Source organism: Rasamsonia byssochlamydoides, assembly GCF_041956645.1.
Source record: "Rasamsonia byssochlamydoides strain NRRL 3658 unplaced genomic scaffold VTN77scaffold_72, whole genome shotgun sequence".
Classification (NCBI taxonomy): Eukaryota; Fungi; Ascomycota; class Eurotiomycetes; order Eurotiales; family Trichocomaceae; genus Rasamsonia; species Rasamsonia byssochlamydoides.
The window spans coordinates 73,748-83,215 of record NW_027192455.1 but is presented as its reverse complement, the minus strand read 5'-3'; the positions used below and the strand labels follow the sequence as shown (position 1 = coordinate 83,215).

Sequence of the window (9,468 nt, the reverse complement as noted above, 5' to 3'; positions counted from 1 at the left end):
AGAGGGCGTAGAATAGTCTGCAACAGATGGAAGGGGGGGGGGGGAAAAAATACTCGCTTCGTTCGTCTTACCAGGCTTCGGAGGCTCCAAACTGATCATCTGTTCATAATTAGGAAAATACAAGGCCAATTCACTCTTCGACCGCGACCCCCCATCATGCGACCGCAGCGACCGTCTCTCAGGCACAGCAGGTTGCGGCGCGTCTACCGACGACTTCGACTTCTCGTCCTGTCCCACCACCACATGATCAGCACCATTGCCAGCAGCTTCAGAGCCCGTCGTCGCCGCTGCCACGCCGTTGGATCCCACGTCGTTTGCGATGACGACGGGGCGGGGTTGGGTGGTGCGGCGGGTAGAGCGTCTGGAGACTGCCGCAGGTCGCGTGCGCGGCGAGTCGTTGTCTGGGCTGTCGATGGTGTTGAGGGGATCGGGCGAGTCTCTGCCGTGGAGGGGGAACGTAGCGACCGGCGCTGAACGGCGCTGGTCACGGAGGGCCTTTTTGACGGGACGGTGGTCATTGTCGAGAGTGTGGTCGTTGTCGACGGGGGTATGTTGCGAGGCAGGCTGATGCACGGCCAAAGGGGCGCGCGGGCGGGAACGCGTCGGCGACGGCGGTGAGGAGGGGGGCCGCTTGCGGAGGTTTTCCTGCGGGTGGGCAAGATTGGGCAGGCTCTTGCTGTTGCGGATGGAGATGTGTCGGGGATGGGAGAGGACGTCGTTGTCGTGGTCGCTGTCATCGGGCACTTCGTCAATAACACGCTGTCTGCTGGCGCGAGTGCGAGTGATCTTGGAGACAGGTTGCTCAGCGGCCGCTGGCTGTCGGGGTCGAGACGACCGCGAGGTGACAGCCATCTCGCGCTCGGATCTCTACCTCATCGAGATATGAGATCAAGAGATGGGATGGAGGTGGTTCGTCGGGATTGTGGGCGGCAAACCCATCGCCACGAGCTGCGGCGTTTGTCGAGGGGTCGAGTCGACGCGATGCAGGGTTGCTGACGATGCATCCGACAAACTCTGCCGGTGGTAACGTACGGTAAGAGAGATACAATACAGTGCCAGAACAGCAGTACCATAAAGTAACACATCCGACGACATATTATGATTGAGAATCCGATGGAGATAATGCATACGGATGGAGTTTCAATTACTGACAAAATAATTAATCTCTTCCAATTGAGAAGCCAGTTTATTCTTATGGGGCGTAACTACGTCATGAAATTACAAGACACAACATTCCATACAGCATTCAATACTCATCGACTATCCGCATGCAGAGTTGGAGTAACAAGTGCCAATCACATGATCTCGAAAGACGCATCAAGTAATTATTTTATTTCATTCGTCTGCACTCACATATCAGATCACTTTAAATCATAGATAGCGAATAAATTGTTCACTTCTTGTGTAAAAAAAAAAAGAAAGAAAGAAAGAAAAAGAAAAGAAAAAGAAAGCAAGATAAAATTATCAGATGAAAGTGACCAGAAAATAAAATAAAAAAGAGGGATCTTTCTAACGCTATAGTCCATCTTCCTTGTCTGCAACTCAGTTTCCTTTTCCAACAGCGTTCTCACGCAACAATGCAAGCAGCTCCCCGAACGCGCGTCCAATCTCGACCCGCTCCTTGGCCCAAAGCCTCTCCACACCATCACCTCCATCACCATTTCCCTCTCCACCTCTACTCAACAACCCCAATTCCTCCCCCGTCGCAGCCTTCACCATAAACTCCCTCCCAGGAAATGTCAACGCGACAGTCTTCTCGACCGGACGCATGCGCACCCCCTGCAAGACCTGCTTCAACTGCTCCGCCGCCTTGACCCCACCATGACCGCCATAGCTGACGATAAGCGCCGGCTTCCCCCTCCACTCGTGGAACAGGTAATCGATCGCATTCTTCACGCTGGCCGGATACCCCCAGTTGTACTGCGGGGTGACGAACACGAAGCCGTCGTGCGACGCGATCTCCGCCGACCAGCGGCGCGTGTGCGCGTGCGCGTACTCGTCGGGAGAAGAGATCTGTGAGGGGATGCCGGGTTCGTCGTATAGAGGGAGGTTCCACTCGGCGAGGTCGATCAACGAGAGGGATATCTGTTGCTCTGACTCTGTTCCTTCTGCTTTGAGGCTGTCTTTGATGGCGTGCAGCACCCATTGGGCGATTTGCGGTCCTGCGCGCGGGACGCGCTGGCTGCAGATGATGATGCCGATGCTGACTTTGGTTGTGGTGGTAGTAGTGGTTGACATTGTAGTCAATCTAGTTGTGTAGTATCAACTGACAAGAACAGGCGTATGTACTGAATCGAGACAGCGAATGGGTGCAGGTAAGACTGGTAATAGTGATTGAATAGAGAGTGAGAATGCAATCAAAGATGATGTTTAAGAGTTGCACGAGATAGAGCGATCAATCCATCGTTGGGTCGACGTCTTTATATGTCTCCACGAGAGGACAGTACTGTGTAACCGAATCTATCTATGATCTATGAGCAGAAATGCATAATATTGCTGCCTGCTGCAATAAAAAAAGACGGAGAGAGAGAGAGAAAAATCCATTCAGCCTAACTCAGGGAGCTTCTCTTTCTCTACGAATCGAAAATGTCTATGCGTATAGAATACCCAGGATGAATCGGCTATTGCGGGCCGCTCCATTCCACGCGCTAATATCAGTTCCGTCGTAAGAACTGAGAAGTGGATAGGGGTTGATTCTGCGCGCCAATCAGGGTGGACTATAGTCAGATCAATCTATATCAATCATCAATCATTTCAATCAATGGATCATTTACCACCCCACATCAGTTGTGATCACCATCTAGGTAGTAGTTATGGATAAGCTAACTAGCTAGCCTACTGAACCATTGATTTATTTCCTCTACTTGCCATAAAAAAAAAAACCAATGTCTGGGCCTTATGCTCACTAAAATAGTTATAGACATGGAGACAGCAGTTCCATGCTGTTTTCACTACCCCACCAGCATCATATGCATAGCATGACATCAGGATTTAATTTACTAGCGGGATGAGTTATGGAGAATACAATATATACAGATGTAATAGTCAGATGAATATAGCTACATAGTTAACCAGCCAGCTGGTGGGCACAGATGCATACCACATATCAGCTTCATTCAGGCAGAAATAGTAATTACACAACTCCTTTTTTTTATTTTACTTTTGTTTGCCCAGTGGGATGAGAAATTCGCATGAATCCTGCAGACTCAGAACAGAGAGCCACTAAGTAGGTATCGTGTATCCAACATTCTGATTTATTCGAGTTTGATAAGATCAGTATTACGTTTGCTGTGTTGGAAGTTGTCAAGTTATGACTCGGTATCATCAAACCGTCCAACTCATGCCTACGAGAAGTAAAAAAAGATGGATAGGTATTGAACACAAGAAACAACCTGTGATTGGCAACAGACTTTTGTTCCTATGTAATGGTCACATGTACAGTACAGTAGATGTGTATGTGTGCCAACAGTGTGTGTAAGAGTAACAAGGTCTTGGAGTATGTACCTGATATTACTGTACGTCGAAAGTCATATCACAAAAAGGTAAGACATCAACTGAGAGATACCTACCTACACAGCAGTAGTACCAGTCCACATACTACAGTAAACATAAAATCGCGAGCTGGGAAGTACATCGTAACAATTTGATTAGGTACTCACCTTTCAGCACCACAAAACCTTGTAGTTAGTCCAGCTTATTCTCATTTGGACGATTTTGACACGTGCTAGACAAAGCTACATATCTCCGGGTATATAATGAGCTCCCAGAAGATTATCTATATAGGATGAGAGAAGTTCTGACACCATGAATGAGCCCATACTATATTAGCTATGATATAGATATAAATCAAGATATGCCTTGCGTCTCGATGAACTAAAATACCGCGCTTACTCAGCAGGTGACCCGTGCACATCGGATATCTACGGCCTGCTCAATACGGCCATATTCACGTTCTGTGTATTCAATCAAGAACCGTCGGAGACAGCAAGTACTGTACGTATATCAGTCAAGGATGTTGTATTCGACCATGACAGCAGCTGCTTCAACCCGAATTCAAGCGGCTGCGCAGCGACGGGGGCGTTCCGTCGTACGAAATCAAGAGACGTGCGCGCAGTGGCTGCTCGTTTCGCAGTTGTAGCAGGAGTGCAGATTGTCGATGGTGATGTCGAGTCCAAATCCAATGATTTGCATCGTGCAGTGATGGTGGAATATACCTGCTCCAGCATCACGAGGGCCGTGTTGCTGACGGCGTTGAGTACAGCGAGGACGATGTCAGGGTATGCAATACATGTGCTTGTACTTGTACTTGCTGTCGGTATCTCCTCTGGACCAGACGATCGTGATGTGTTGGACTGGTCGCGGGACAGGAGATGAGGGTGGAAGTGCATGACATACCACTCTTCGAGACTGCGGTGCAGGGCGTGGAGACGAAGCAGGATGCGCTTGTATGGACTGTTGCAGTCCGTTTGGTGAACCATGCTGATAATACTTTGTTCTCGCGCTGAGAATTTACAACCCTCAAAGACCACATCCAGGATATCGACCAGGAAGTCGCAGAGCTGCGATCGCAAGCGTAGACTCGGAGGATCCTGCTCCTGTTCCTGCTCCTCCGTGACCGCAGACGCAGCTGGTCGTCGCAGTAATTCCCGCCATGGTGCTTCGGAGAGGAAGCATCGTTCACCTGCATGTACGGCTTGAGCGATCTTTTTTCCACAATTCTCAGTATATCGTCCAGGTGTGATGTTTCGATGTTCAATACAAACTTACGAAGAAAGCTCGCTGCGACTCCAGCATGGCGCGTTCGAATGGAGCCGCGAAGGCTGCTGGGCCACGCTCTTGAATGAGGATTTTTGTGCCGCGGGAGAGATGGTTCCATCGGCCGTTGTCTGCGTTGGTCAGGAGCTGGCGAGTTTTTAATTCAGTTAGTTCATATAGGTCCGCTGGTGCAATTGCTATGCAATGGCCCTAAAAAATTGGAGAGGAAGAAGAAGGAGGTGATGATGATGACGATGATGAAACAAGCTCACCTCACAAAGCTGCAGCAAAATACTCGCGCAAATCGTCTCCGGCTCCAAACGAAGTTGCATATCCTGTAGACAACACCGGAGGGCCTCCAAGCTCCGCACATATCGCCTCGTCGCCAGCCGTCTGCTCGACGCTGTCTTCACCAGTGCATAGTCGTACATCGCACACAGACACGAGACGGCTTCATCCAGCGCCAGATTCCGACCCAGCCGCGCGGGGATGAAACGGAAATAGCTTCCGTGGGACCGGAGCGGGAAGACCAGTTGACTCTGGGCATTTTCTACGATATGCATCAGGAACGCGCCGTTGCGGTCGTTCTCTGTCGTCAGGGCGCGGAAAATTCCTACGAAGAAAAGCTTGTCTCCGAGGTGATATTCTTCATAGGAGGAAAAGCCGGACCCAGACTGTGGTTGGGGATCATCACTTGGAAGGAGATCTCTCACGGTCCCTGTCGGAGGAGTCGTCATGTCCTCGAAGATGTACCGCTTCTGGCGGTACTGGCTCGCGAGCTGCTGCGTTTCGTCGACGAATTTCCACTGTCTGGCGTAGCCAGGGCATTTCTGACCTGCGGCGACGCAGGCTCGACAGGATGGGCGTTCTTCGCCGCACTGAGGACTTGTCAGCATCTACACGTAGTGAAAAGATCCAACAGCCAAAGAGTAAATGTCATGGCACCTCTTTTTAGGTGAGTTGTGAAAATCCGCAGGACTCTGGTGGAACATCGTCTCGGATGTATGTATGTCTATGTGATAGGGCTGTATAACTTGCCTTTTTCTTGCGTCGCCGACACGTCTCGCATCCTGCACTTCGGGGCGTTCCTACCATTGTATGTACAGTATGTACATACAGTGCGAGATAGCAATCAATTCAGTTTCAGCTCGTCATCTCTGCTTCGAAGGAATTTCAATTGCAGAAAGAGATATATGCGCGAGGAAGTACATGTACAGTTAATGCATTATGATGTTGATGTAGTTTTCTGCTGCCTGGTGAGCTCGAACGAATGCTGACGATAAGCCGCCAAGACTCCGCCTAATCAGGGCTGCACGTGATTGAAAGATCCCTAGATTAGTTGTAGATTTGCAAAGATGGGTTGAAAGCACCTGGTGAACGATCAGGTATAGCTATAGAGTCCTCAAGATGTAAGTAAATCAGCCAGTTTCATGTCCAGTCAGCCGGGTTGTTCTGCCCACAAACCTGTATGTACAATCCAGTACTTCTATAAGTACAATATCGACTGTCGCTTTTATATACAATATATACCTCTCTACATCTACATCTTCACAGATATATAAATATTGCATCATACTTCAGCAACCTGCCCCGCGCGGATAATCTCCGCCACCTCGCGATCGACCAGCGGCCCCTGGTACTCCCTCCTCCCACGGACGTAATACCAGAACACGCTGAAGATGATCACGCCGCCCGTCACAACGACGCTGTAGTTCATCGTCGAGGGCGAGACTGGCGTCGCGGGCGGCCACACGCTCCAGAAGATGACGAAGAGCATGTACACGCATGCGTATGCGTTGTTGAGAATCCCCAGCCAGCCCGGCACGTGCCATGGTCCCCAGACGAGTTGGCTCGGGGCGAAGGCGACGCGACGGGCTGGCGGAGAGGACTGATCTTCCTGCGCTGGCTCCTGCGGAGGAAGCTTCGGCTTCTCTGGGTCATCGTTTGCATCTGCATTTCGGCCGGCGACAGCAGGGTCATCTCCCACCCGTTCGCCATCGACAACCGACCCGCACGGCAGGATGTGCCCCTTCACACGATGGTACAGCAGCAGCGCCGAGGGCACAAAGTACGACCCGTAGAATCCAGTAATGGTCAGCGAGATGACGTCGTTAAACGCCGTCGGCGAGCCGATGTAGATCAGCGTCAGCAGGCAGGCCATGGTGACGACGACGCCGACGGCAATGATGGGCACTTGCGTCCGCCGGTCGACTTTCTTCACGATGGACGAGAAGGGCGTGCCCATGTCGCGCGCAAACGCCCAGGTCATGCGAGAGGAAGAGGTGGTGATGCCGGTGGCGCAGGCCCAGGTGAGAATCAGAACGACGGCGCTCATGACGGTGGCTCCGGGGATTGATTTGACGCTATCTATATCCAGTTAGACGGATGAACAAAGATGAAGCTATTCAAGCGAGGTTCTTCTTACTGTAGAAAATCTGGATGAACGGAAACCCCGTCGACGAGTCCAGCACCGACTGCACATCGCCCAGACAGAACAGCAGCGTCAGCATCATGACAAACCCGACGATCCCATTCATCAGCATGCTGCCCGTAATAACACGCGGGATCGTCAGTGCCGCATTGGAGACTTCTTCCGCGAGATGGACACTTGCATCAGCCCCGACAAAGGTGGCGACATTGCCCAGGAAGCCCACGCAGTACGACAGCCCCTGCGTTGGCCAGCCGCCCTCGTTCAGACTCGTAGCAAACACGAAATGCGCTGAATTGTGAGGCGAAAAGTACCACAGCACGGCGACGATAGCGATAAAGCCAGCAACGTGGAAGACGACGGTCAGGATCTCGATGCGTGGCAGGGCGCCAGGAATAACCGTGTTGATGAAGACGGAGACCGCCACCACCAGCCAGGTCAGCAGCGTGCCCTGCCACTGCTGGGGGACGTAATCGGCGTAGTCGAGGATGATCAAGCCCTGCAGCATGGTGCCCGCGAAGATGGACTCGGTAGCCACGGTGGCCACCCAGGCGAGCGAGGTCAGCCAGCCGATGATGTAGCTCGCAAACACGCGGTATCGGGCCGGCGCGAGCATATACACCCAGTAGTACTGGCCCGCAGCGATGGGCGCCATGGACGCCAGCTCCGAGATGACCGTGTACACCGACAGCGTCGAGCTCCAGGCGATGATGAAGCCGTAGACCAGGCCGCCGGGCCCGCCGTTGTTGAAGCCCTGGCTGAACAGCGCCAGCACCGTCTCCCAGGTGATCAGCTCGCAGACGGCGAAGCCGAAGAGCGACCAGAAGCCGAAGCGGCGTTTCAGCACCTGTTTCTTGCCCAGTCGGGCGAGGATCCTGTCATCGGAGGAGTTGGATGTGCGGCGATTGGCAGTGGGAGTGGCATGGTCCGTCAGGTCAGTCATGGTGCTATTTACGGCGGAGCTGACGCTTAATCCTGGACTGCTGGCTGGGCGAAGAGATACGGGCAGACTGGCAGATTATCGAGGATAGACGGCCGTAGGGCAGGATTGTCGCGTTGGGTCTGTCGTTGCACTGGGCTGAGGGCATAGAGCATAGGGCAGACTGTCTGGGATAGATCAGAATCAGGACTCAGGAATGCGCATCTTATGGGTAGGAACAATCATGAGTGGCCGCTGATTCTTCTTAAAACTGGCAGATTGATCAATTGAACCAATACGGCTATCTAGCACCTATGACTGCTAGGAGTAGAGTAGAGAGGAGTCCGCGGGGCAATAACAGTAGGCGGCTGTGCGATAAGGACAGAGCGCTTATGACGAAAGAAATCAGCGGATTGAGAGGGTCCAGCTCGCTTAAATACATTGGAATACCATCAATTGGAGCGGAAAAGAAGCCCACGAGCATGGAGAAAAAAATTCATCTAACTGATTGCTGTGGTAGCAACCGCGGGCAGGTAAGTTAGTAACTGTGTGAAATTATCCCGCATGCCGCGTTTATGCGCCTGTCCCCACTTGCAGCCCTTCGACCCATTCAGACGCAAGCGATATGCTCTTGGCAGGCTTCGTGCAGACGGATCGACTTGACACCTGCATGTGAGATGCCTTCGTGGGCTGCCTTCTTGGGCATGGATACCTTGATCGCGATGCACGTGAAGGCTGGTTCCTTTTGCCCGATCCGGATGCCATTTGCGGCAGCTGCCAGCTACCTAGGCAGGTAGGTAGGTCCCTAACTAACTGCTCTGGTTGGGTCCATCATGATGCGATTGCAAGCTGACAGGAATCCAGACGAATTCAGAGTTGCTGATGGTTGCTTGATACCTGCTAGATCCGAGGGCCGAGGTGTCCAGTTGATCGAGGACCCGCTTTCACTTCCCTGGATGAGACAATTACTAATGAGATGGCACGTGGGGGATGATCAGAACACGGTGCTGACATGGTGCAAGCAGTGCTAGAGCTCAAGAGATCAGGTAACTTCCTAGGTCCCTTATTATGGACGTACCTAATGTACGAAATTCCTCCAGACGCAGGCATTGTGATTCCGCAGCTGCAGCCAGAGAAGCACGTGAACTCGGCTAAGCACTAAGCCGATTCCGGAAGTGATTGTTTCCCGTCCCGCCTGCCGATAGTAACATCAACATAGGCTTGGGGTAAAGAGAAGAAAAAGAGAGTTGTTTCTCCTTATTTTTTCCTTATTTTTTCCTTATTTTTTCCTTATTTTTTCCTTATTTTTTCCTTATTTTTTTCTTATTTTTTTCTTATTTTTTTCTTATTTTTTTCTTATTTTTTT

General features: G+C 51.5%; 5 protein-coding genes across 5 annotated transcripts in view; 1 reads left to right on the top strand and 4 right to left on the bottom strand.

The window, feature by feature from the left end:
* VTN77DRAFT_8458 (uncharacterized protein) overlaps positions 1-852 on the bottom strand; it is a gene marked incomplete at both ends in the record, with an annotated part of 1,905 nt that extends 1,053 nt beyond the window's left edge. The window contains one exon of the mRNA XM_069424958.1: positions 54-852. Coding sequence (XP_069274652.1) covers positions 54-852 — 799 coding nt within the window. The remainder of the gene's footprint in view (positions 1-53) is intronic.
* Positions 853-1,542: 690 nt separating this feature from the next.
* VTN77DRAFT_8457 (uncharacterized protein) lies at positions 1,543-2,238 on the bottom strand (the record flags this gene model as incomplete). The annotated part of the gene is made up of 1 exon (XM_069424957.1): positions 1,543-2,238. The coding sequence occupies one exon, from the start codon at positions 2,236-2,238 to the stop codon at positions 1,543-1,545; it is 696 nt and encodes a 231-aa protein (XP_069274651.1).
* A 1,727-nt stretch (positions 2,239-3,965) lies between these two features.
* VTN77DRAFT_8456 (uncharacterized protein) lies at positions 3,966-5,850 on the bottom strand (the record flags this gene model as incomplete). Its single annotated transcript, XM_069424956.1, has 4 exons — positions 3,966-4,703; positions 4,768-4,902; positions 5,028-5,633; positions 5,794-5,850. 4 exons carry the CDS (start codon positions 5,848-5,850, stop codon positions 3,966-3,968), a joined length of 1,536 nt encoding a protein of 511 aa, XP_069274650.1.
* Positions 5,851-6,325: 475 nt separating this feature from the next.
* Positions 6,326-8,126, bottom strand: VTN77DRAFT_8455 (uncharacterized protein; the record flags this gene model as incomplete). The annotated part of the gene is made up of 2 exons (XM_069424955.1): positions 6,326-7,122; positions 7,181-8,126. 2 exons carry the CDS (start codon positions 8,124-8,126, stop codon positions 6,326-6,328), a joined length of 1,743 nt encoding a protein of 580 aa, XP_069274649.1.
* A 653-nt stretch (positions 8,127-8,779) lies between these two features.
* VTN77DRAFT_8454 (uncharacterized protein) lies at positions 8,780-9,133 on the top strand (the record flags this gene model as incomplete). The annotated part of the gene is made up of 2 exons (XM_069424954.1): positions 8,780-8,895; positions 9,007-9,133. 2 exons carry the CDS (start codon positions 8,780-8,782, stop codon positions 9,131-9,133), a joined length of 243 nt encoding a protein of 80 aa, XP_069274648.1.
* Between the last annotated feature and the right edge of the window lie 335 nt (positions 9,134-9,468).